Genomic DNA, 27,334 nt, shown 5'->3' with positions numbered 1-27,334 from the left:
ACAATTTAATTCTTCTCGCCTGTAGAAATACATATCCTTCCACAAACTTGGTCATTACATTCAATGACTTGGAATGAACTACTTGCAAGTGAAGTACAGATTCACATAGCCATTGTTGTTTTTCTTTTCCTCCCAAACCTACAGTAGCCCATGCATTCTTCTTTCAAAGAAAAGTATCCCATCCTTTTGGCAACAAGTATAATTACAGGGAATCTTCCTTTGTAAGAAATTTTAAGTTTTCTTCAGAGAGCCAAAGAAGAGATTTTACAAACTTTGTCTCTGAAAACTCTCAGATTCACAGGTATTTTCAGACTCTCGAATTCCTTGGTTCCAAAGGACTGGACTATGATTACATTACACATGCAGAATACTCTACCAAATGCTCACTATTTATCTAGTTCCTAGAAATAAAATATTTTCTTGCAGTTGTTTCACTAGAAATATCTAACACAGGCACTAATTTTAGAATAACACACAGCAGCTACACAAAAAACTTAAGAGTTCAACACTTTTTTTTCTTCAATAATAGATTATTTCCTGGAAAAGCTCAAGAGACATACAAAATCATCTTAGCTGTTTAAAATTATACTAGTTATCTTTTACATAGGAATTTTATAAAAGCTTCCAGTTTACAAGCTTTTACTTTCAATTTTAGCCAGGCCAGTTTCAGATCAGATAAAAATATTTAGCAAGGTTTTTTTTTAATGACCGTGGAAAATTAATTGCACTCTATTTCCTAGGATTTCTGTGTACACTACCAGAATCAAGTCTACTACATTACAGAAATTCTAGTCTTTTGTCTTGTCACCAATACCAGTTGCACAGTCTTTGTCATAGTTTGCACCATATATTCCTTCTATTGTGCACACACAAATATTCTAGATAAACTCATGACTAGACTAGTTACCTCCTGTCAGTAATAGCGGTAGCAGTGGCTATTCATGCAAGAGGGCCAGGCTGGGAAACTGATGTCTTCCTGCACTATTTCCCTGAAGTAGACATTGCCCCCTAGCTTTAACTCTGCATTTAATTCTGCTAGGCATTCCTCCCTCCTAGTTTCAAGTGGTTGGATATGCTGGAGCAGAAGTCTCACACGCTCCTCCATGCACTACTGCTCAGGAACAGATTTTCCAGATGTCCACAGGAGGTTAGCTACTCAACTCCCAAATAACACCAACTTTCAGCAAGAAATCAGGAGCCTAAAGCTCATCTGTTCTTCTGAAAAATATTTCTCATTTACTGAGGCTTTATGGCCTAAATGGTCTTTTTCTTCAACTGCATAATCTTTATAAGATTAACACACCTGCAACATAACTTGTTTTCTTACTCATACAGCAGAAGTTTTTGTAGCAACACTAACACTTATATACGACATGACACAGTTTGGTGCCCTTTTTCTCTATTCAATTAAAAAATATTACTTGCTGAGGCAGTAGAAGCCAGGCCAAATAAATTTAACTACTTGAAGTAAGTTGATAAAACCCAGTAATATTCCACTATCTGCTATAACCTGCAGCATTTTAATGGGTAACAAAAAAAAACCAAAACCCAACCCATCACCAAAAAACAACAAACCCAAAACAAACAAAAAGCTTCTGTAACCCCCCCCCCTCGCTGTAGGTTCTCAACTAAGCAATGGGAAAATAAAGAAAAAACTTTGTGATCCAGTTACAGGAATTGAAGAAAAAAGGATCTAGCATATTTCCTCAACATTGTCACAGATTTCTGTCATCAAGCTCATACAATCTAGTAATCTCTGGACAAATCATGGTCAGCTTTTTCTTTGTATTTTTAATGTCAAGTTTTTTAGGATTTCTGTTCATCATGAGCAGTCAGCTTAGTGAGATGACATGCACTCAGATCTTAAGTGCCATCACAGCATTAAAACGTTTAGCTTCATAACTGTTTGCATGGACAAGCAAAAGCCTCAGCTTCATTTTTAGCAATTTTTGAAGACAATGGAAGAGGAGTCTGACAGAACAAAGCAATACATTAATTTTTGCATTAAAATGCTGGATGTCAGACTCTACAATATACCAATACCATCTTTCTCTGAACTCAGGTGCTGCAACAAGTACTGAAAAGAACATAAATTATGATGTTGGACACGCAACAATTTTCCCAGTGTTTTGTGGCTTTATGGTTGGTTTCCATTCCAAAGAAAAGGAGTTGTTCCTTCTTCTGCAGATCTACAGTTCCATGGTAGTGTATCAGAACAGAATCATGACCAGAGAGGTGAATTATTAGAAGCATTCTGTATTTATGTCTAAGAAAAAAACATTAAAAATCACATACAAGTATTCCAGTTAGTAGAAAGTCATTAAAAAGTCTAACCCCCTAGTATTACTGACAAGCGTGTGTGCGTATCTGCCTTAATTATAGTCTCTAAGGAAACGGAGAGAGCTATCTTCCTAACCTTACCAAGCGTTTGCTGTACAGTAGTGCTGTGCTGCTCCCACTGGAAACTGCCCATTTGGAAAAATTCATTACATGTTCCAGCTGCTTAGAGAGACCTGCCACTTCCTGTTGTTGCTGCAGAAGTTTCATCCGATGCTCTTTTGCCAGAGTCTGGAAGTAGAAAAGCAATTTCAGCCAAAGGGTTCAATTTACAGTTAACAGGCATTAGCTTTCATATTTGTAATTCACAATGATCAAGTAGTTTCACTTAGCTCTTCTAAAGCAGCTCTTCCTGCCCCCTGACTGCAGCTATCAAACAGAAAAGTCAGTATACATTTATTTGAGATATCAGGTCTTTCTGTGCAGATTCCTATTTTCTCTTATGACACATTTTCATATTTATGTGTGCCTCTGTACACATACACACTTTTTAAAACACAATTGGAGGTAATATTTTTCCAGGTATCCACTCTAGACAATTCTCTCTTTTGATTTGCTATTGGATTGCTGAATTTATGAAAAATTCTGATGGAAAGTCTTTTCATACATGACATGCAGAACTATGACATGTAAAAGCATGGAGAAAGGAATGGGGCTCAGATACAGCCCTGATTCACTAAGAAGGGAACACAGATAATAATTACAAACAAAACAACAACCACTCCCCAAAAACCAAACCGTCCTCGCCTACCCCCCAAAAAACCCCACTTGCTCAAATAGCTTGTAAGGGACATCCCTCCGCTTTGGAATTGCGGTAGGACAGGCACAGGTGGCTACTGCTATAAATGGATTTTATTTTAGTGTGAGTCCACACAAAAAAATATTGACTGACATTTTTATTTCTTACGATAGAAATTAAATTACCTCCAGCTGATGCAGCAGAGCTTTTCCCTTTTTGTTTATTTCTACCATCAGTGTAAATATGGCAACTTTAATATCCTGTTCCACCTGCTTTTGATTCTGATTCACTTCAAGAATTCTGTAAGGAGACAGTATAGAAAAATCATGTTCTTTAGCTCACAAACCCACCCTCCAAACAGTATACCCTCCCCCGCACTCTGTTGCTGAGACTACACTATATCTTGGTCATATGCACCAATTAATATATATACCATCAGATACTTATAGTCAGGAAAATTGCTGGGAGAAATAGAAAGTGCAAGTATGAGTGACCTATGACAAAAATTAATTAACTGGTGGCAAATTTTAATGCCATAAGTCTGTAAAATTACTGACATCTGCCACTGATAAAAATTAAATGCTCATTGTAATTGAAATTCTTGATTTTTAATTATCTGGCACATTTCTGGAACAGTCCAGGGCAAAACTGTTTAAGTCTAATTTCTATCTGAGGTAGAATGGCACTCCAGAAACAAAAACAATGAATATATTTTCTAATTTAGATATTTCAACAATAGTGCTCAAACTTGTAACAGCAAAGCATCATCTTATATTGTAAAAGCCACTACTGCTACGTTGCAAGGGAGAATAACCACTTGGATGCAGCAAAACAACAGAAAGGTGTCTGCTGGTTTTTTCCATCTCCACCATCCTCAAAGACAGACAAAAAGAGAAGAAGAATTCAAATTGCACTCAGCATCCTGTACTGTGTTGAATCATCCTGGGTACCGCCTTTGAAGGTTGATGAAGGAGCAGTTACAAAGGCCTACTGCATCACACATTTTACAGATTAATTTTTCTCCTAGATTTGTAGTACTGAGCAAATAAAGCATCAAGCATAAAAGTATTACACAAATCTTCAAATATGTGTCACAAGCATTATGAAAACATGAGTCATAACCCTTCACTTTCTAAGAGGGATCCACACTAAGAAAATAAGACTGCCTTCTACAGCCTTTATTGCATAAGTTGTTTTGTTGCACCCAACCTATTGCTGCCCATTAATTTGGCAGGCTGAGCAGAAGAGTTACCTAACACAGCCAAACACATTAAACAGACAACAGTCACTATGGAAAAGTGGTGATTTTAGAATTTCTCTTTCTAGAAGGATAAAAGGAGAGAGGTATAAAATGTACTAATCTGAACATTTCAAGAAATTACAGTGTATATAAAGTTGCCCTCTGTGTCACTTTTAACTTCAAAATCTGATACATACCTGTTTTGGATCTGCTTCCCAGTATATTTTATATACTTAGTCTTCTCCATCAATTTGGTTATTAGTGTCTCAATGATCACTTTCTGGTTTTGAAAAGCTTCTTCTATAAACTGGTACCTGTAGGAAGTAACAGTGAGTATTTATACATGCAAAAGGTGTGATTACTTGCTAAAAAGCAGAGTGCCTTACAAAAGACTTCTTTAATTAAAGAAAGATGCTGCTCAAGTTCAGAATTTAACTGTCGTCAGGGAATTATGTCAGCAAATGCTGATATATTTTATTTATAGTATATTTGAATTTATAGTGTGTTTCCTGTAATTTTTATTCTATGTTTTGATAATTATTACATGAAAAATGAGAAAACTTTCATAATATGAAGGTATACTGCATGACCATAGCCTAATTTTAGCAAAAGAAAAATTTATGTCGTGCTGTAGCCATCACTTTGTAAGTGAATGTGCTTGGAAGCTGTTACTTCATGCAAGATAAGGATGTAGAAACAGAAGAAAGAAGAGAGATCGCTGAGTCAGTAGAAGTCAGCAACATTTTAAATCAAGGAACTGAAATCATCAACAATTTGAGGGAAAAAAGAGATGGCACATTCTGAAAGGGATATAAATCCTACGAAAAGGAGAATTGAAATGGAGGATTGCAACTCTGCAAGAGCAAGGTTTAGCCTGTTCCAAGGAGCAACAGTGGCCAATGCTTCTCCACTGACTGATGTTCACCTGGTCAGGCAAGCAAGTTCTTTGGGTGGTTGTGTCAGGTATAGCGAGCACATTAATATTTAATCTATAACTACATCTGTCCCAAACCATTACTGTATGCATTATCCAGCAAGATTATTGTCTTGTACTCAGAAGTTTTATATAATCCTGCTTTTCAGCTTCTGTGGCCAGTAAGAGATGACCAAAGATTTGAATGTTATAAATAGTGTTCTCGAAGTACAGTATAGCCAAACTTTAGGTTTACTCTTCGTTTTAAAGGGCTCTTCACAGAAAAAAATGCTCATTTGCTCCATTCTGAAATTGTTTGGTAATGTTCTGTTATATAACCATCTTGTTGAAGGACAAATGGAGAAATTACACATAGGCGTACAGTTGCATAACACAGCCCCTGTGCTTTCTAAGGACTCTCTGAAGAGCTGCATAGCAACAAATTCTATGCAAATAACTTGACAGTAGAGAAAGGTCTTGTGCTTATGTCACCAGATTAAAAACTGGGAGAGCTAGGTTTTATTCTAAACTACCACACACTCATCAGCCACACTTTTGGATACAATCTCTGTTTATTTGTGGGCTTAATTTCTGGGCAGAAAATTTACTTTGCACTTTTTCCACCTGACCATATTCCATACATCTGGAGCTACAATCAGCTTCGAGCCATCTTCCTGTAAGTAGTGTAAAACATATACTTTGTCTCGATACCTGTGCTCTTTGTGTTCTAGTAACTGACAGTCTCGGCAGGTCAACTTGTCACAGGTTTCACAATACAACTTCAACTGCTCCTTTTTGTGGTAAGGGCAAAACACCGGTCGCTGACTGGTCACACCAACTGCCTCTGTTGAATAAAGAAAGATGTCAGTCCAGACTCTTGAGATCATTAAAGATTTGCATTCTCCTGTCTTTTTTATCATATTCCTCACCGAGGTGCTAGAAGTGTGTATCAGGCCACCTAAATCAAGAATATAACAGCTGTAAGCTCAAACTGCAATGTCTCACTCTTGATCAAGCATGGAACTAACACCCACCCTCATGGGGAATGTCTAGAGCCTATTTTAACAAAACTTAGTAAGGCCCCACGAAACTATTTACAAAAGGAGTAGCCAGTACTTTCTTTTGCAACTGCAACATTGCACAACCAGCAAGTTCCTTTTTTAAATGGAAATGAGGAGACTGCTGACTTAATTCATTGCTCTGTCTTCTTTGTCAGTCAGATGGGTGAAAGGGGGTTTAAGGATATAAAGACACAGGCATTCGAAAATGTAAAACGTACAGAATATAATAACCAGAATTTATTGATGTCCCTTCAGGACCCCACTCTAAATGGGTGAGAGGACTCACTTCAGTTTCTAGTGAGCAAATACCAAAGGGCATAGGAAACACCACCAGATGATAGAAATGAAATCTGTTCTTTAAACCATTTAACTGACAAACCCTAATTTCTTATGAGTTAGGTTGGACACCAAGTTCATGAGGATTATATGGCCTATAATGAAAACTGGCTTCACACTGCAGCCATTCCTTCAGTGCAGATCAATAAGGTCTCTTTTCCATACCCGTTGATTTACTTATTTTCATGAAACCTGGAATAAGTTACTTTCAGATCTGTTTCAGTCAAAATTCTTTGAAACTGAACAGCAGACTTGCACAGAGAGCGTTCCTACCACCAAGCCATAATCAGGTTAACATGCAGACACTTTCACCTACTACTCTTGTCCTCTCCTGAAAGTACACTCGCTACTTACTTTTGATTAACTGCATCTAAAAGTGGGATACAGAATACAGCGTTCATCTCCAAAGTATCATACTGGAAGCTACCCTTTGAGCAATAAAGATTACAGAAGTGAAATCCCACATTATATATAAAATTCACAGGGCTAGATATGGTAGAATGATCTAAACATATAATTTTAATACATATATTTTTAATATATAATAATCAAAATAATGTATATATTAAAAAAATAAGTCATACAAGTCCAATGGACTTAGAACCAGTAGAATGTTTGTCAGCGTCCTCCTATGTTCATAATTGTCCTACAATGTCACTAAAAGACAAGACAATGGGCATAAACTGAAACAAAAGAGGTTCTCAATGAACAAAAGTAAAACCTTTTTTATCATTAGAATAATCAAGATTTCTCAGAGAGGCTGTATTGTACACCACATCCATCATTGTTGGCCTCAAGGCCCAAATGGATAAAGACCAGAGCAACTTGATCTGATCTCATAGCTGACTACTTTAAGCAGGAGGCTGGACTAGATGATCTCTTGAGGTCCCTTCCAACCTCAATTATCATAGATCCTACTGAGGAAAAACACCCAATTCATAAGATACTTCCCTTTAATTTCTAAAGCAAAACATTTCTAACTTAAAATATACTTAGCTAAAACGTGAACTGTGGCATGCTTTATTGCTAACAGAGCATGCTTTATTATCAGCGTGCTGAAAAAAATATGATCTATTAGTGCTCCTTTAGCTGCAGTATATGAAGTTCATATAAATCAGTTGGTAGACCTCTAGAAAAAACAGAGGAGCCAAATGCATAAAGTATTTTCTGCAGCTGATCTCTAACGTCCAGACAATAATTTGCAATCATTCCGGGTTAAAGAGAAAATCTATGTGTATTTATTGGTTTAGAACACTTTGCATAAAAATTGTACGAAATACTAATCCATAGGGTTTCTTACCTCTATGCAGCATATCTGACAGAAAAACCTGACAGAAAAACGGCTATCATACCCTCAGCCATGACAAAGTCTCCCTTTTCAGTAGCTACGTTCTAATGCATCTAATGCTTCAAATAAAGTTTTCTCTTTTCTTAGCCGGATCATTTAAGAGATCCACATAGATGGCAGCTTTCAGCAATGAAATTGAAATAAGCGACTGGGAGGCAGGAAACTATTAAAACATATTCATTACCAACCAGGAAAATAACACAGTTCCACTAATTCATATGCACCAAAGGGTTATTATGGATCTGTCCTTTTACATTTACTAGGACTAAAGAATACAATCTTTGAAATGCATCTCTTTAAAAAGAAATGTGGTGGCCTAATACAGTTTTCCATTGCAGACACACATTCTTTGTAAAATTATAAATCAAGAGTGTTACCTGGAGATACTTCCTCTTTCTGTCTTACTGTATGATCCTTTGTGAATTTAACCCTCTGGTGAGCTCTGATGCAGGTCTTGCACAACCATTCTACACATTCCACACAAAAACCATGAGCTTCTGCATTGTCTTCACAGCTTGTGCAGACCTGACATGAGGAAAAGGTAGCTGTTAAGTGTGGAATATACATACAAGCTATTGTTCATATACAATTAGTGCACTTTTACAGTTTTCCAAAAACAGTGAAATGAGAGTGGAAAACTGCCCAAGGTACAGTGTCCTGATTTCAGCTGGGATAGAGTTAATTGTCCTCCTAGCAGCTGGTATAGTGCTGTGTTTTGGATTTAGCATGAGGAGAACATAATTACACACTGATGTTTTAGTTGTTGCTAAGCAGTGTTTATACTAAGTCAAGGACTTTTCAGCTTCCCATGCTCTGCCAGTGAGGAGGTGCACAACAGGCTAAGAGGCAGCATAGCCAGGACAGCTGACCCAAACTGGCCAATGGGATATTCCATACCGTATGACATCATGCTCAGTAGATAAACGGGGGGGAGTTGGTCAGGGGGCAGCGATCCCTGCTCAGGGACAGGTGGGGCATCGGCTGGCATATGGTGAGCGGTTGCATCACTTGGTTTTCCTGGGTTTTGTTTCTGTCTCTTTTTGTTGTTTACCTTTTCATTACAATTTTTAAAATATTAATTTTATTTTATTTCAATCATTAAACTGCTCATATCTTAACCCACGGATTTTCAAACTTTTGCCCTTTCAATTCTCTCCCCCCTCCCACGGAAGAGGGGGGCAGGGTGAACAAGCAGCTATGTGGTGCTCAGTTGCCAACTGGGGTTAAACCACAACATACAGGAACACTATAAATAACTGCACGGAAGTAATGGAGTGTGACTTTTCAAAGAAAGTCGTCATTTTATCAGTGTTACTCTAAAACCTTTACCTGACATGATAGACGTCAAACCATTACTTTCTGCCTGACGCTGCACACTTTGAAGCCATATAAAGTTTACTGTATAGAATATGCTCTTCTGATATATTTATTAAAAACAGAACACGATCAGCACTGCTCTGATTTTAGAAGCCTCCCTCAGTTCACACAGAAGCTTTAATTTTCGTTTCTGTTCACCTGCGCTTAAGAGTTTTAGGAAGTACACACAGCACTGAACAGCAGGGTTGTTCTCAAGAATCTCTGCATCACCACTTACAGACAGCATTCCAGTTAAGCTTATCAGTAAAGCGACCCTAGAACAGATTCGCAACCTGTGCATAATAATTTTCAGACCGTGGCCTGTTAATTCCTGGGCCTTTTTGGACTATACCCAAGAGATAAAGAAAAAATATTTAATTAAGGAAAACAACCTAATAGCAGACCAAAACCTCTCTGCACAGAGTCAATACATACACAGAAAAAATTCCTACAGACTCACAATTTGAACAACAGGTTTGTAATAATACTTCATTTTTAACTCCTCCATTACAATACCTCTGTAGTCATACCTGCAAGGGATTTTTTTTTGTGGTAAAAATAATGAACATGCTTGTGCAGACATTTGTTTCTGTAACTACCACCCATTTCTATCAATGGTTAGCACTGCTGCAAACAAAAGCCTCAGCTGAAGATTGCTATATCCTACAGATCCCACTGATAGTTTTGGTAGCAGGAGCAACAAGGAGAAAACTTTAGATTTTAGTTTAGCTTTCAGTTTGATTTAAAAAAATCCAACTTCTGCACCCTCACAAGATTAATATAGGCTAAGTTAAAGAGTAAGCAAATATTTATATCCTCTGCAGATAGATAACATATATACGTAGAACTATGTCCCAGTTTCCCCTTCAAGAAAAAGAGGAAAATCAGCACAAACTTGCCTTAGGCCACTAAGCAAGTTATTGACAGAACTAGAATTTGAACATAGGAGTTCCAGATTCCCAATGCTGTGCTTATTCTTCTGAATCATGTTGCCTCTTAAAGCAAATATCTTCTGAGAAATGAAGTTACAACACAAGGGTTGTTGACCCCTCTTGTTGTCACTTGGAGTTTGAAGCAGTTCCTTTTCATGAAAGGTGACCTGCAAAGGAGAAAAAAATGGGCTTGTGCCCCTTTTTCTGTTTCTTTACAAAAGGAAGTCCTGAAAGTTTTATTTTTAAAAATCTGCACTTTTTTTAATCTTCTGCTTGGTTTCTCTTTTTCTTCCCCTTCTTCTCTTAACAATAAAAATTCTAGTCTTATCTGAACTACTTGACTAGGGAGAAATATTGAAGTCAGGACATCATTAAAAAAGTCAAGAAAATGTAAGTAAAGCAGTTGAAGTCGGTTGTAATCAAGACATTGAAAATTTTTACTTGCTCTTAACCCTTAATGTCAATTTCAATGACATTTTGCAAAACAAAAAGTATTCTTAAGGAGTCAGCACAACTTATTGAAAAAAATATTTAGAGCAAGCAAGTACCACTGAGGCATTACTTCACTGTTACATTTTCTCTGGCAGGAATTCCCATGAAAGAAATTCCCTCCCTTCTCCTTTGCCTCCTCAGGTGTGCCAGTACAACCCTCTGCAAGGCTGTGGTGTAAAACTGGACTGATTACATCATTGTAGCCCAAGGATCAGTGACACATCAGCACTGCTGACTGGGCAGTGAACTACCGCAGGATGAGCAAGAAGTTTTTTAATCAGTCTTGCTGCCAGAGAGGTATCACCATGCTATGCTCCCAGCCACCCAGAGCAGAGAATAAGAGATTGGATATTTATTTTTATAGTGTAAAAGACTCAATAGTGAAAACAAAATAAGCAAAGGAAACAGCAACAACAAAGTGTTTCAGGCATTCTTTAAGTCAAAGAAGCAAAACAAAGACAAAAAAAAGAAAAAGGCAGGAACTCAATTTAAAAAAACAAAAAAAACACACACCAAAAAAAAGCCAATAAAAACACCAAACCAAAAACGAACAACAAGAAATCCACAACACCCTACCCAGTCACCTTTATCAAACTTAGGCAGATAAACTTGCTACGTGCCAGGGCATTTAAGTAAGTTCAAAGGATTTCAGAATTTATTCACTCCTCCTAGATTCCAAGATCTTTGTCAGTTCTCTTTTTTCCATACGTTTTAGGTTTTCTCAACTGGTTTGACCTGCTATAGTCGGAATGAGACTAAGATTGTGGTTCAATAGCCATTAATAACCATTAATCCAAGTGAACCAAAACTCCTCCTTTGTACTACAAAATTATATATACAAGCTTTACGCTCTTCAAAGCCACCAAGTGGAAAACAGATTTCTAAAATTTTTCATATACATAACTCACACTGTCAAAATAGTTATGCTTTCTAGGTAGAATGTAGATTTGCTTCTACCCACTTCTTATTTGAAATATGCATTTTCAGATATAGCTTGGATTTTGCTAGAACCCCCCGTTATTAGAATAAGTCATATAGCTAAAGTACATGGAAGTACAATTACTGCAGATGTTTGCTATACTCTTACAAAACCTAGAACTTATTTCACTTATTTTTGTGACTCATGCAAGCAGTACTTCAGTGATTTCAAATAAAACTCTCCTTAGTTAACCTGTAAATCTTTATTCTGGTTAGACGGATATTTATTTTTAATTGAGTTTTCCTTGTAATTATATTTAATTCAGTTACTAGTTTTAGTTTTTATAACCCCAGGAAGTATTCATTCAGCCTTCATTCAAATTTAATGAAAGATGAAATTACTCAGCACATTGCAGGTAAGTACTACTTTTTCTGTTGTAAAAGCTTATTTATTTACTTAAAAAAACATTTACATGCAAGAGTTGAGGTAATAGAGCTGTCTTCTCAGCTACTGTAGTAACTAACCACTCTTCCAGTTACATATACTTTGAGTATTAAAGAGATTAAATAAGCAACCAAAGGTTTCCAAGTTTCAATGGAAGACAGCAAAGTAGTCCAGAGGAATATTCAGTGAACTATTATTCCAAACTTCACCAGTGTAAATTGGATGCAGTGGTTTACCCTATGGGATCCAAAAAACATTGATCTCATGGCACATACAAAATCACCAAAGGGAGCACTGTCTTTTGGGGCACTCTCACCTATGTGTAACTCTAAATATGAACCACATGCTGATACCTCAAAATGCATAAACCCTGATCGACATATCCTGCTTTCCCCAACATCCCATCAATGGCTGCCTCTCAGAAGCACAACAAAACTATATTGTGACTCTTCTTGAGTCTATTACCCACTGCCCTAGACCAGTGGCTTTCAAAAACATTCTGGCCACGGCTACAGCTTTGATAAGCTATTTAGCATACTAGTTCTTCTTTGGAAGAATACATAGCGGCTACTCTGGTACCATACAAAACCAGAGAAACCTTTTGTTCTCAATTGTCCTCATTAATCGCTCTATTATGCCAATCAGACTTGCTGTCTTAGTGTCCAGGTCTAGTATCAGATCTGAACTTGGGCCTTGTTTTGTTACTACATTCCCAATATCTCACATAAAGTCTTCATTCCTACTATTACATTGGTTGACCGTTGGACTTGATGATCCTGGAGGTCTTTTCCAACCTTAATGATTCTATGATCCTATGATTCTATGATTTAAATCTCTCAGGTCAGTAACTGGTAGAGACATAAAAAGTATTCTTACTACCAAAAATATTTTTACACAGGTTCTCTTTTGGGCACAGAAGCTATGAGAATTAGAACCTAGGCTAAAACGCACTACAGGCTCAATATGCTGCAGCGTCAGTGTTATCACTACGATCTTGTCTTCTGCATCAATCTCACACTCCTCATTTTTACTTTCATGGCTTTGCACACGCATTAAACAATTTTCTTCTGTTAAGTTCCTAGATTTCCCTCACTTGTCTACCCTTTAGTCTTATTTGAATCTAGCATTTGCTTCAGTAACATTTCTTGGGTTTGAAGCTGCTTTCCGCTCATTCTTATGAATCAAGTATAATTAATTTTTATTTTCAAACTTTTCTTCAGCATCCAATAATTTTGCCAAGTCTTTCAATAAATCATAATGGGGAAAAAATTATAAAGGATCTGCTCTTTTGAAGTATTTATGTCCTAGCTGCCCACAACCTACAATGGCGACTTTCAGGAAGATCACAACTGCATTTCCCGTTAGTCTCTTTTCTTCCACAAAAGGTTCCTATGCTAATAGCCAGCACAAAATCCTTAATGTTCTCTTTAATGATAGCCAGGAAAGCCCTTGTGGAACATACACTAGGTAGTTTTATTCTTCCTTTATGCTTACTTTTTTTGCTCCTTAAGTTTTCAGTAGTAATTGCTAGAAAGCACAGCTATGTAAGTAAGTAGGGTACTGAACTGCCAAAATCAAGCTCAGATAAGGTAAACATGATTTTAGACAGAAGGCTGGCACTTGAATGAGTTCCAGTTAGTTTTCTCACCCCACAATCCCAGGCTCCATGATATGCCATTCAATCCTACAGTTTTAATTCAATATGCTAAAACCAATTTTAGCATTATTACCATTTTAAATCTGAAATAACCAAACATTGAATTTGAAGGGGTGTTTTTTTGCAGTCTCTCTTCGATTGAAATAAATCAGTCCTTCCTGACAACACACATATACAGGCTAGTCATGGATATGGACCAGTGGTTCTAAGCAACATCACTTCCACAGAACCCATGGCTTGCCTCTAATTCTAATTTCTTAAACAACCTGCTAAAGCTGCCAAAGTAGCAAAGCCAAACTGACTATCTCAGTAGAAGGTTTCTATAAAATAGCCAAAGTTTTTGACAGAATTTGTATGATCTCTGATCCAATATTTCCTGCAAGTCACAGCATCTTTTCCACTTACAGTCCTCTGATCTGTTGCCTATCCTGTTACTGGCCATTTTTCCTTCTCTTCTTTTTGCTCCTTCAAAGGCAAAACAAGATAGAAGGAGGTATGTATCATCCTTAAGCATCATAATATTCCCCAACAGGACACTGATCTTTTAACTATCATTGAGTTAACTTTGCTGTTCCTCAACAGACAGCTTTATAGAATGGTGTAGCTATTTTTTTTAATGGTTCCAATGCTAAAGTACAAAGGAATGTCCAAAAAGCTTCATTATTGTACCAAAATATGCACATCATTCATTTCCAGGAGGTAAGGTACACACTCACTTAGCGGGCATCTAACAAAACATCTAGCTCTATTTTACCAAAAAAAAAAAAATAGTCAGCAGAAAAGCACATGAATGTACTACCCTGCTGGTTCAGCAAAGTCTGCTGGTTTGCCTTCAACTGCTGCAGAAAGTACACTGAGTTCAGCCAGGGAACTTAGCAGAAGAACAGACATGCTTTCTGAAGGGCAAGCCTGATGGTTTTTGTTAGAGAGAGAAACAAATATGGAACGGAAAAGTAAGATAGATGTCTGAGAAGGGAACCCAAGGAAGCACAAATGCTTTGAAGAACTTCCCTGAAACCTGGATGATTCCAAACCGGCTGTTGAAATATGTGGATTTTTTCTGTATCTCTCTCCAGCAGGTCAAGATCAAGAGGTAAACAAAAAAGACATCTCCCTCAATTGCAAGGAAGTACCTGACTTAACCCAATATCACCAAGATTGGTGGATTCTCCAACTTTTGACACCCTCTGACCCATCGAAGTACACCCAATTTTACATGATTATGACCAACCTCAAGTATTTAGAGAACCCTTCTTGAATTTTCAATTCCTTATCCAAGTCTCAAAGGCCTTCAGTTACTTAACTTTCACAGAAAGCAGAAAAAAAATGGGGGGAGGGGGAGGGAGAAGACAAAAAACCGCCCTGTGACTTTGTCACTACAGCTAGGAAAAATAATTCTACTTCTATCACCACTCCCCAAAGCAATATCTAAGGACTTGTTATGTAACTAAGCAGAGGTTATGGCAAAGGTCCAAAAAAAAAAAAAAAAAACCAACCAGGACTGCTTCTGCATAACAAAGTTATTTGTTATCTTGTTTCTCTTCCTAATTTTAAAGTCACTAAAAAAAATATGGTCAAATTTTCAATGCGACAGGGACTATTAATTTTCTCCATCTCACTGGTAGAGTATTGAAAGATCTGTGTAAATCTTACACAGATTTGTAAAAAAAAGAAAGATTTGTGTAAATCTTACAACCATCTCCAAAACTCAGATGTCTTCCTGCAACACCCAGGGGGAAAACAAACAACCAAACAAAAAAACCATGTACACAAAAAAACCACAAAAAAGCAAACTTCAAACTGTCCTACATTAAGATAACACTGCTCATACTTCCAGAAACTCCCAACTGAATTTCAGTTTCTGGTAAGCTCTATCATTTCTCAGAAATCCAGTTGAAAAATTCCTTATAAGCTCATCACAGTAAGCTCAACACAGTTTAATGGTTTTTTGAGACATAAGTTAATTCCACTTCCTCAGAGATGACAACACTTATGCTTTTAATAGTCAGTGAGCTGGTATCACAAACCTGACTGAGTACTTTCGTGTGTTCCTGAGACATACCCATTCATATATGTAAGCACAATTTTCAGCTATGATTTGAAACAAGCAGACTACGCAATAGAGGACTTCTAAGAAGCTGCCCCCAAAAGAAATGCATCAAGAGCCAACAATACAGGTCCCCAAAACAGGAAAACAAAAAAGAGGCATTTTCAAAATAAAAGGAGACCACCATCCAAATGTTAGGGGATGAGTTAAAATGCAAGCCATGTTGACAAAGTAACCTTTTTGTTACTATGAGGAATGGTGCAACACATAAAGAGGCTGAATTATTTACAATAAGTTCCCGGAGTTTAATAAAAAGTTTGAGTAAAGAGATACTTGAGATACTCCCTCACTAGCTAAAAATGAAGACGTGCAATATTTTGATACCAGAGATTGCTAAACTCTGCTCCTACACAGATGTGACTATTCACTTGGTACTGCTTCCACACCATCCTGAAAAAACATCATGAGGAAAAAACCCAGTATTACTATTCTTCCAGATAAGCAGGTTTTGTTTTTATGAGGTGGCTATTATTTGATTGCAAATGGAAGAAGAGGCAGCCTACATAGGAAAAACAAACAAAAAACCCCTACAACAAACCATCCTCCCCAATTAGAAGTTTGAGCCTCTTGCTTGGTAACTGCACTGCAGCTGTTTAGTCCCATGTTTTGTCAGCGCTGAGATAAGAACAATGAAGTTGATTTAACTAGAGGATTCCATTTTACATTGCAAACTCTTGACATAGTGTGGTTTGGGTCTCTGCTTTAAGGAACACTTCAAGTGCTCTGTCCAAAGTATAGAAATTCCCATTTTAACGCCTATTCCTTACTTTTATCTTTTGTTCTCACAATGAAATTTTATATCAACAATTAAAAATAGTTTAGAATAAGACAACCACCTTCCTCACATGCATTTTCATTGATTTTACCAGATTTTCTAGAGTAACTACCCGATGTGATGGCTAAGTACTTGACATCTTTTTCTGCATATGAACAGCAAAAAGGCCACACAGCAAGAAGCCAAAGATATGCATACACATCTAAAAGGTGTTAACTTGATTACATGTTAATACACTTACCTGATTTGATTTCTCTACTGTGCTACTGGGAACTTCTGTGGTATCCTTCACAAAAAAATTATCTATGATGTGTCTCTCTGCACATTCCTGACCACAAATTGGACAGCGGATAACACCAACTGGGGGGGAAAAAAAAAAAAAAAAAAGGGTATCTGATCATGCTTGCACAACTTAAGGTATATCAAACAACTTCAAAGACAGCTTGTAAGTATAAGTACTTTGAAAGGATGTTTTAATACTTTCCTGTCAATAAGGTGAGTAAAAAGAAGCTAATTCTCATTTATCACTGAAGTAACCTTTACCTGTATTTGCTGATGACACATTCTTTCAACCAAGGTCAAGCACCTTTTGTTTCAATCCTATGAAGAATTTGCCTTAATCTTACAGAAAATTAATTATTTTTCTCTAAAGGGAATGTATTCCCACTGACAATTTATTGCTATAGAATGGATTCAAATAAACATTTATTAGTGTGAAGTATTAATTAGTGACATTGAGCGCTATTATGTACATGCCAGCAGTGTGACATGACTGGCTTCAAACTAAGTAGTAAGAGAAACTGAAATGTAATACATTCAAAATTAATCAGGCAAGTTGTAAAGAGAAAGAGAACCTGCATTAATATTGTGACTACCTTCACACTGAGCAAGGGAAAAGCAAGAAAGAAAGACATAGGAATAAATAAGCAAGGTTGTCTCCCTCCTCTGCAAGACATGCTGGGAACAATTCTAAGACAATAACAGACTCCTGGTTGAAAAAAAAGCTGAGAACCAACAACTCAAAGGGTTAAACAATTAATAGTTTTCTCAAGAGAATAAAAACAACAAAGTCAAGCTGAAAACTTGGGGTTCGACAGTGAGTAGACACAACTGAAATGGAAAAACATTTTACAGTAGACACCTTTCCTAGGTGCAGAAGACAGAATGTCTTATTAGCACTGAGGCTTGTTTAGCATCCCAGAAAAATCTCTAAAATGCTAGGCATTAACATCTTGCTTTAAGAAAATTATTCCAGTCATTACCAACAAAAAAAAAAAAAAAAAAAAAAGAGTTGAAACTAAATTAGGTCGAAATAATCACTTAGCATGTGGAAAACATCATGCAAAGCCTACAGCAGATTAGTCATGTGAGTCCACAGTGAGATTCTAGATTCTAGACCTACAGCTGCCATTTGAGAGGAGGCGTGATTTTAGGGCCTTGAAGAAGGTCAGAGGCACTGTTTAACCCAATTAATTTACCACCACTATATAATTTGGCACTTGCATATTTAACCAAACCAGCACGGACTTAATTCTGTTCCTGTTTCACTTTTACAATAAAATGTAGAAATACAGAAATTAAATAGTTCACTTTCTGCAGAACAACTTAATCCCTTACTACAAGTGCTTCACACAAGCTTTAGGTAACTTTTTCATAATGTTCTTCCAATACATGCTAGAGTATTAACTGGCCAACCCACTATAAAGCAGCTCTCTAATAAAAGTTCACCAATTTTCCTAAACAAGCTCTTCATTCTGGAAATTTAGGCGGAAGTTTTCCACTTGTTTGCAAGGCATTTCACTTTCATCTGAAAGGCTATGATGTTAAGCCCGGTTTTATTATAATTGCCATTTTGCCAGGCTGCATTTCAATACATATTTGTGCAACAAATTCTATATTTTGGCTAAAACTTGTGTAACACATTTTATGCCATCATCATGAAGGACAATTAAGAAATCTAATTCTCGTATGTCAGGTAGTTAACTCCAAATACTGAATTTCTCCTTTTATTAAGCAAATCAATTTACCACAGTCAAGAGTGAACAAACCTCCTAATGCTTAAGCTACATACTTGCTAAAAAAAGACTAATTTTTATATTTTTCAACAGCGATGATTACAAACCACCCTCTGTTCCCTCGCTGCTCATTCTTTACCATGACAAAGCACAGTGGTCAGGGTCAGCACAAGCGACTGAGTCGGTCTTTGCATGTGTTTGGGAGCAGGGTATAGACAGAGAATGAGACTGGCAAACTGATTCAGCCGTCGATGTATTTCTCCTGCTCTCCCAAGCTTCACCTTCATCCTTCCATCTGCTTCACTGACCAAATGCACTACTGCTTACGCTGAAGCAACCGGAGAAGCAGCACGAGGGTGGGAAGCGGCCAATACTGCCACTGAAGACTAAACATGGAACCACTGAAACAGAATCACAGATCAGTTGTATTAAGCTGTTTATAAACTAGCTTGAATTGAACACATGGTGGACAAGGAAGGGGCAAGGGACAAGTTAGGAAACATACTAATGTAAACCAAACATTTCATTTGCATTTTCACCATCAGAATACTGCCAGTGACCTGTGCAAGAGCTCACTTAGAAATTCTAGACTGAGATGGGAGAAGGAGAAAAAGAAAACTGCCCAAACCTCTCAAAAGCCTCTTGAAAAGAAGAGAAAAGACAATGACTACTTTGGAATTAAGTGGAAAACATGGATAAATATGAAAACAATGTATTCAAAGTTAGAAAAAAGAACACTGGTTATATTCAAGTAAAGACACACACTCTAATTTAGCAAAGCTAATGGACAAACTTATCTGTTTAAACATTAGCTTTTGTACTGACGTTAGCAGGGCTACCTATCATAATCAAGTACTAAAGTTTTATTGGGAAATAGTAATTTTCAAGTAAATTCTCTTGCAATTCAACTTTGCAACACTAGTTACGGAATGCAGCTTTTTGTATAAAAAGCTAAATCTACACATAGGCCAAGCAAAGTTTTCAGCCATTCATCCAAAACAAACTGCACAGTTGTCAGCTATCACAGATCTGATGGGATTTAAGTCAGTTCATGTTATTTATGCTACTTACAGCCCAAAACGCATCAGCACAACCCTAAGAGCACACATCTGTAAAGGCCAGGCTGCAGAGAGTTATAAAGAAATATTGGGAACAGGAGCAGGAAAGTAACTGAATTTGTTCAGTATGTTTCTGAAGACGACGTATAACATTTAATCTTTTCATGTGCAGAGTCCTCTTTTAGAGTAAGATTTGGTCCAGTAACGTGGTGCATGGGGTCTACGTGTCCAGGTATTGGTAGTAGGCGGGCAAGGGGGAGCTGCAGGGGTGTCCTCTGTGAGAAGACACCAGGGGCTGCCCCATCACAGGCAGAGCCAATTCCAGACAGGTCTAAGATGTACTCACCACTGGCCAAAGCTGAAACCATCTGCAATGCTGGTGGTGCCTCTGTGTATGTGTTTAAGGGAGGGTAAAAAATACTGTGCAACAGCAGCTGGGAGAGAGTAAGAGAAATGTGACAGAATCAGCCCTGCAGACACCCAGGTCCAAAAAGAAGGAAGGAAGGAGTTGCTCCAGGTGCTGGAGCAGAGATTCCCCTGCAGCCCAGAGAGAAGGCCACAGTGAAGCAGACTGTCCCCCTGTAGCCCATGGAAGACTGCATTAGAGTGGATATCCACACTGCAGCCTGAGGAGGGCCTGTGGATGCGCCCTGAAGGAAGCTGCAGTCTATGGAGAGCCCATGCCAGAGCAGGTTCCTAGCAGAAGCTGCACCCTATGGAGAGGTGCCCATGCAGGAACAAGTTTTCTGGCATGAACTGTGGCCTGTGGGGAACCCACGTGGGAGCATCCTGTTCCCAAAGGACTGCACCCCATGGAGTGGACCCACATTGGAGCCTGTTTTGAAGAAAGACCCCATGCTGAAGCAGGTCTTGAAGGAGTGTATCGCATCGGAAGGACCCCACAATTGGAGCAGGGAACAGTGGGTGGAGAATGGAGCAGCAGAGAGGAACTGTCATGAAGTGACCACAACCCCCACTCCACATCCCTGTTCCACCACTTGAGCTGGTGAGGAAGGAAACTCAGGAATGAAGGAGGGAAGAGGAATGTGAGGTAGAAGGTGTTTTGTTTTGTTTGTTTTTAAGTTTTTTGTTTCTCACCATCAAAATCTATTTAATTGACAATAAATTATCTTCCTCACCTTGAATCTGTTTTGCCCATACTGGTAATTGATAAACAATCTCCCTGTCTCTATCTGTCTTGTTGATGTGGAAGAGAGAGTGAGCAGCTTGGTGGGTGCCTGGCATCCAGCCAAGGTTAACCCACCACACATCAGTCTTACAGACAGGCCTTAATGGCTCTCAGCTTTTTTTGTTTGGGTTCTTTGTTTGGTTTTGAGGTTTTGTTTGGTTTGTTGTTGTTGTTTTTTTTTGTTAAAGTTAAATGCTTTAATCTATAATAGATAAGAGAAGTGGATCTGAGAGATGCTGGTTTGTATGTAACTTTCCAGGTCTTATATGGAGAAGATAGTGCTCTGTCGTGCCTGTCAGAGTGCAAGGAGTGTCTGGACAATGCTTAGTAATATGCTTTGGTGTTAGGTAGTCCTGCAAGCAGCAGCGAGTTGCACTCGATGATCCCTATGGGTCCCTGCCAACTTGAGATATAATTCAATGACGCGACCTTAGAGAAGTGTAGAGAGTATATACCCTCATGCCAATTACAATATCCGTACCACTTTGGAGGTCTAATCCAGTTTAGACTATTGCTAACCATAATGATCTTATGCTTCCTCCTTCTCCCAAGTAAAAAGGACTCAGTACTGAGACAGTGTCATTGTCCTCAAACTAGTCTACTGGATGACACCATATACTACAGTAGTTTAAGATAAATTTTATTTTAAAAGATAGGAGGAACATATATTTTGTATGCACAGTAATGATTTGACAAAGGAATCACAGCCATGGTTTGAAATCCTTTTTTCCTCATCCGGTTTTCCAGTACAAAGGCTTAACTCAGACCACAGACAAGCATCCCCTCCTACCTCCTGCGGTATAGCCCCAGCATTTTCTTACTAGTTTCCATGTATGCATTTGTTTTTAATGGTCATTGTTACACCTTCTTCCTCATAAATATTTAATTACATTTTAAACCGTTCTTAAGCATGCATAGAACGCAGTTCCTAAATTAACTTCTGAATTAACATTTCCTCCATTGAGTTCCTCTGCAAGACACTTTTCCTAGTGCTACAATGAATCAAACTTTTTTTTTTTACTGTTAAGGTTTGGAAGCAATCCTGCAACAGCTTTGTAACCATGCTTAATCTTATTGCCAACACTTCCTTCTTCTTGTGTCAAGACACCTGCTTCCTGAATTGTGCCACAACTTATTTCAGTGCTTTCAAGGCTGGGAACCCTAGCTTTTATACCATGGTCTGTTCAAGAAGATTCTAATTGAGTAGCAAGATATTAAAAGCCATTTAGTTGATTTCCTTATAGAAATTGGTAAGGAAAATAATTCCTCCTTTAACAAAGCTATAGGAGAAGCATACTGTGTCATCAAAACAAGAACTATGTTATTGCTTTAAAGGGAAAAAAATCCCCAAACAATTTTGCTGTTCATCCCTCCCCTCCCCCCAAACACCCACAGTTTTGATAAAAGGAATGAAGGCAAAAAGAGAAGAAAAATGTGGAAAGCTGCAGCACAGAACATTATTAACCCACACACTGTGGGATAATGAAATTTCACTAACCCAAAAGTTATTTCTGAAATTGATATCTGCTATACCAAGTATATATTCTTCAAGTACGTTACCAAGTCAGCCCAAACCTAGTATTTTCACAACAGACAAAAAACCCAGTATCTTTAAATAACCTGTTTCAGAGCAATTATAATGCAGCAGCATCAGATTCAGGTCAGCATTTTGGTTGACCTGAACGCTGTTCAGGTTAAGCATATTCCTGGATGGCGAGGCTCTACTGTTTATCCTAACTGGGGGTAAAGGGGGCCTCTAATTCCACATTAATGTTTTGATACTCAACTAATTCTTAACCCAGTCATCTCTAAAGAGCTTTGAGATGTTTGTGTGTGCACTGAACAATATAGTTAGGAGGCTTCCAAGATCAAGTTGGTTTTTAGTGAACAAAGTAATATTCCTTCCTGAAGATTTTCTAAAAGAACATTTCCTATGATAGCAAATTGCCAGAAATAGAGAGTTGATACTTGGTATTTTTAATGTCATCTCTTTCAGAATGCTTGATGTTGCAGAACACTCTAGAGACACAGAGAATATCTGAGAAAACCAGATCTAGTATCACTTAGGTGAGGAAACAAGTTGAGATCAAGCTACCTCTCCTGTTCCTCCACAGAGCTGGGGGGGATGGGGAACTGGGCAAGGGTGACCTTACATTTTCCTAAAACTGCATGAAGTAGCATCACCTACCACCATCTACATCCTGCAGTTTAAAGGAAACAAACACCAAAGAGCATCCAGCTGTGACTCTAGAGCAGCTACAGGATTAGTTAATCAGGGACCTTCAGCCAGTTGTTCCATTTCCGACTGGACTTACCCTTCCCTAATTGCCTGTTTGTTCCAAACTATGTTTCCCCCTCAACCTTTTGTCAAGCTTCAGTCAGTTGCCAGCTGATTTGCCATCCTTCCTTCCAATTCAGAATATTCACTCCTACAGAACCTTATTTTCTCTAGTGGTAACAAGAAATATGTTTTCTGGTTCTAACCATCACCCATATTATTCACATCAAATGCAGCCTACTGCTTCCCACCCTGTAGTGTGCATTACAATGGGGTAAATGCATGGGGGAAGAGAACCATGAAAACCCCACAGGATTCACCTGTAAAATAATTGAAAATTTCAGTATGTTTGGGCCTGAAGCACTGCAAGGCTTAGCAAATACAAACCAAAAAAGAAAAAGCATCTGAGAAGTAGAGAGCGCAAAAAATACCCATGTATTGTTAGAAATACATACGGTTCCTCTGTAGTCTTAGCACTTAGTGAATCTTCAAAAGGGCAACAATGCAAGGGAAAAGATAAGGCATTCTAGTGCATGTTTCACTGAGAACAGTCCAATTCTACACGGGCTTAAATTTTCAGATTTAAGAATCCTAACAAGAATTGCATAGCTCGCTCCCTTTTAAGAGCTGATTATTACGTAAGTATCTTCATTCTCAGAGGTATAAAACAAAGAAATCCATTGCCTATCAAGAAGGAAGAGAGGCTTGAAATGGTTTCTCCTCCTGCCTCTGCGCAGTGATACAAACCAAGGGAGAACATAAATCTAGGTACGCAGTCCAGTGAGCTTTGAGAGTAGGTATTTCCAATGTGTCAGTTTGTACCTGTTGGTGTCTAATGTGAAATCACTGCAGAAAGTAAGATCTTTAAAAGCATATTTACCTGTTTGTTCTTGCTCAAAAGAATGAAGTTCTCAAGTGTCAGTGTTTATTTTTGTCAAAATAATCCTATAAAATTTTTTTTTTGGAACAAGCATTTCCAGAGTGCTCTGGTGGGCAGGTGAAAACATTAACTTGGTTCCATAATCACCATAATGATTATCATGAGGATGTTAAGTGATATGATCCCACATTTTCACCTACTCCTTCATGCCAGGATAGTAGATCATGCAGAAAGTGTGCTGGATCAAGCGCATGTGGCTCTTGAGTAGGAGGAAAAGAGGGAAAGACCTCTACCCTTTTTAGCAGCAGCATCCATTCATATAAAAATCAACAGCTGTGGAACTTTACATTCAGACTTTGCCTGAATCCGGCCCAGGCACTGCATTGCTAACAAAAGTAAAAAAAGCTGGCTTCCCGGCCCATGCATTTCTATCCCATGCCACCACAAAGATTTATGCTGCCACACAATGAGCTGGATTAGGGAATATGACATGGATTAAATGGGGTAGTGCCAGGAGACAAGAGTTAGTTTCCACCATAACAGCTCTCACTGGCTATAAACTTGCAACAGATATGCCTTTTCAAGGAACGCTAGCCTGCATTTTAGAGATGTACGGGAAGCCACAGCACATTCTTACTCTTCTTCACAAGTTACATGCTGCATCCACAGCAACGCCATTTCAAGCCATTCAGCAGAACGGATTTACAGCATATACTGTATTATTTCCAACTCAGTTCTCAATTTCCTGGGAGTACATTCCACACTATTGAAGCATCCTGAGACAATAGGAGGAGACTGCTCTCTGGTCTGCCCCAGTTTCGGCTCATTTGTGTCTTCACTGTAGCGAACAGGTTTCAGAGCCAATTTAATAAAGCCACTGGATAATCATTTGTAGATCCAAAAGAGTATTTTTGTTTGTAGATGCAAAGTGTTTTACTAAAAAAGGAGGGCTTAAGGGTTCCCTTTCTTCAGTAGAGGTCAGTAATTAAAAAAATAATACTTATTTTGTAAAAGGGAGCTCTCTCTATTAGAGTACTTGGAAGCAACTGGCAACTAATTTTCCCTAAAACGACATTGTCATTACAGAATAAATTAATTAGGCTTGTGTACAGCAATTTTCCCATTTTACACGATTCTTCTTTGAAATTTCAACTACACAGATTTCAGAGCAGAAAACACTAACAGTGAGTCACACATGGTTAAATTTTTCTTAAAAAATGGACAGGCTAATTAACATTAATAGAAGGTATGTTAAAGACTGAAGACAGTATCTTATAGTCCCAGCTATAAAATTTTTAGTATAACTACACAGAAAATTAGGGCATTTCAATTGTGACCTACAGAATCTTTTCTCCTTTCACTGTGTATACAGACACCATTAATATTTGCAAGGTTTTTCATTAAAATGCATGGGACTGAGGGTAAACTGGTAATATTTATACAGGTCATGTTTTTCTGTTAAAAACAAACACTTCAAAAACTTAATTTGAGAGATGATATCATGTGCAATAACATCTGAATCAATTTTTAAAATAATTACTGCTTTCCTCTTGTTTCTCATTAAGCCAATACTGGTGCTGCAAATTTGGCAACTTCTTCAAACCAGTTTATTCCAGAAAAAGCTGCTCCTACCTAGTTCTGACATCCTGCTGCTGCTAATGGAGGAGAGATAGGTTAAACCAACAAGGAAGCACATCTCAAGGGGAAACTGGCACCTACTGCCAAAATATAAACGTTCAGAGGAACCATGGATCTAGCCGATAAGTTTATTAAAATCTGAATGTTTTATTTGCCACCCTTTAAAATGTAAATGGATGAAAGCCAGACAAAGACTACTAGCTGTAATCCCCCCTCTGGATGAGTGTTACAGGCCAGTTTTTATGCTGCAGTGCATTGACTTTCTTGGAAAGCGCTGCAGAGCTGAATTAAAATATTTCAGCTGCTCTGTGAAATGGTTCATTGTTTTTGCTATATGTGCCCAATCTTCAAACATTTCAAATATTGCATATTAGACTTCGTAAATCGTAAATTTTGCAAGGGCTGACTCTCCAGCCACTTCTGAATACCTTAAGAAATTCTGAAAATAGTTTCTGTTCACATCCAAGGCTGTCTAATGCATTTCCTTCAACAAGACAATTATATGGAGTGTCATAATGGTAACAAAGGGAAATACAGCTATTGCAGGATAGATGATATTTAAGTACAAGATGATGAATAAAAAAACCTCACTGCCTTGCAATGAACATGCTCAAACAGCAATGCAGAAGCTGCCAACAATTATGTCAATTGTCACTGCTGACTGCAATGAGCATTTCTTTCATCAAAATTAAAATACATTCTTTAAAGTCCTGAAATTGTCAAGTATTTCCAACTTATATGTAATGAATTCAAGCACACAAGATGCAAGGATTTTTAAGATTCAGTGATGTTCTTGCACCGTTTTCTCCGAGCAGCCTAGTATTTAATTTTTCAAGTTGCTAACATTTTGAGAGCGGTTTAGTGCTGTCTGGATTCATACATTCTACTGAAATACCATTTTGCAGACACTCTAGGTTCCTGCCAACAGTGCAGAAGTCCACTGTATCCATGTGCTTCTAGAAGAAGGAAATCAATACCTTTCTCCCTGAATAGCACCATGTTAGCATGTTGTTTTTACTATTTTAAAAAGATCACTGGGGTAAAAAATTTCTGTTGCCAGAAACTCTGGTATGGGGATGGAACCTGCTTTAGAGTTGCAAGCACGACACAGTAGTCATTTCTTTGTAGCAAGAAACATCATAGTCTGATCTTCACCTTTAGAGTTCTCATCTACTACCAGCTGACAGTTCAGTAGTTACAGTACAGGGCATCTATTACCAGAAATTATAGTAATAAAAAAAGTACGTAAGCAGATTATCATTTGGTCAACTGGAGCCAGTCACAAGCCAAAGAACCAAGCTTTTCTGGAAGACACTGAAGGAGTTGGTTCTTCTTAACCCGTTATTGAAAAGATGAAAACTACACTCCAATATGTGATGCCTGTTTCACCCGATTCCTCCATTTAGCCCCTGATACCATAATGTTCCCATCAGCACTGAGCAGTTGTAAAGGTAAAAAAAGCCTCAAGAAGTAACTTCCAAGAATCTGGCCAACATTAAGGGAACCAAGTTGGAAGCAGTAGTGGCATCAGCAGTAGGTAACAGGCTTTAGTCAGAGTATTTCAGGGGAAATGTCATCCAAAACAGGAATGCTAATGCAATTCAAGGCCTTTGGCTAGCT

General features: G+C 37.9%; 1 protein-coding gene across 1 annotated transcript in view; it reads right to left on the bottom strand.

Annotated features, from left to right (window-relative positions):
• TRIM24 (tripartite motif containing 24) overlaps positions 1–27,334 on the bottom strand; it is a 65,143-nt gene that overhangs the window by 22,539 nt on the left and 15,270 nt on the right. Inside the window, exons 2-7 of the mRNA XM_075117538.1 lie at positions 16,898–17,016; positions 8,352–8,499; positions 5,941–6,073; positions 4,514–4,630; positions 3,262–3,376; positions 2,422–2,568 (exon numbers count right to left, since the gene is read on the bottom strand). Of these exons, the coding sequence (XP_074973639.1) occupies positions 2,422–2,568; positions 3,262–3,376; positions 4,514–4,630; positions 5,941–6,073; positions 8,352–8,499; positions 16,898–17,016 (779 nt within the window). The remainder of the gene's footprint in view (positions 1–2,421; positions 2,569–3,261; positions 3,377–4,513; positions 4,631–5,940; positions 6,074–8,351; positions 8,500–16,897; positions 17,017–27,334) is intronic.

This window comes from Phalacrocorax aristotelis, chromosome 1 (genome assembly GCF_949628215.1).
Source record: "Phalacrocorax aristotelis chromosome 1, bGulAri2.1, whole genome shotgun sequence".
Taxonomy (NCBI): Eukaryota; Metazoa; Chordata; class Aves; order Suliformes; family Phalacrocoracidae; genus Phalacrocorax; species Phalacrocorax aristotelis.
The sequence above is the reverse complement of the archived record's forward strand: the minus strand, read 5'-3'. Positions and strand labels throughout refer to the sequence as shown.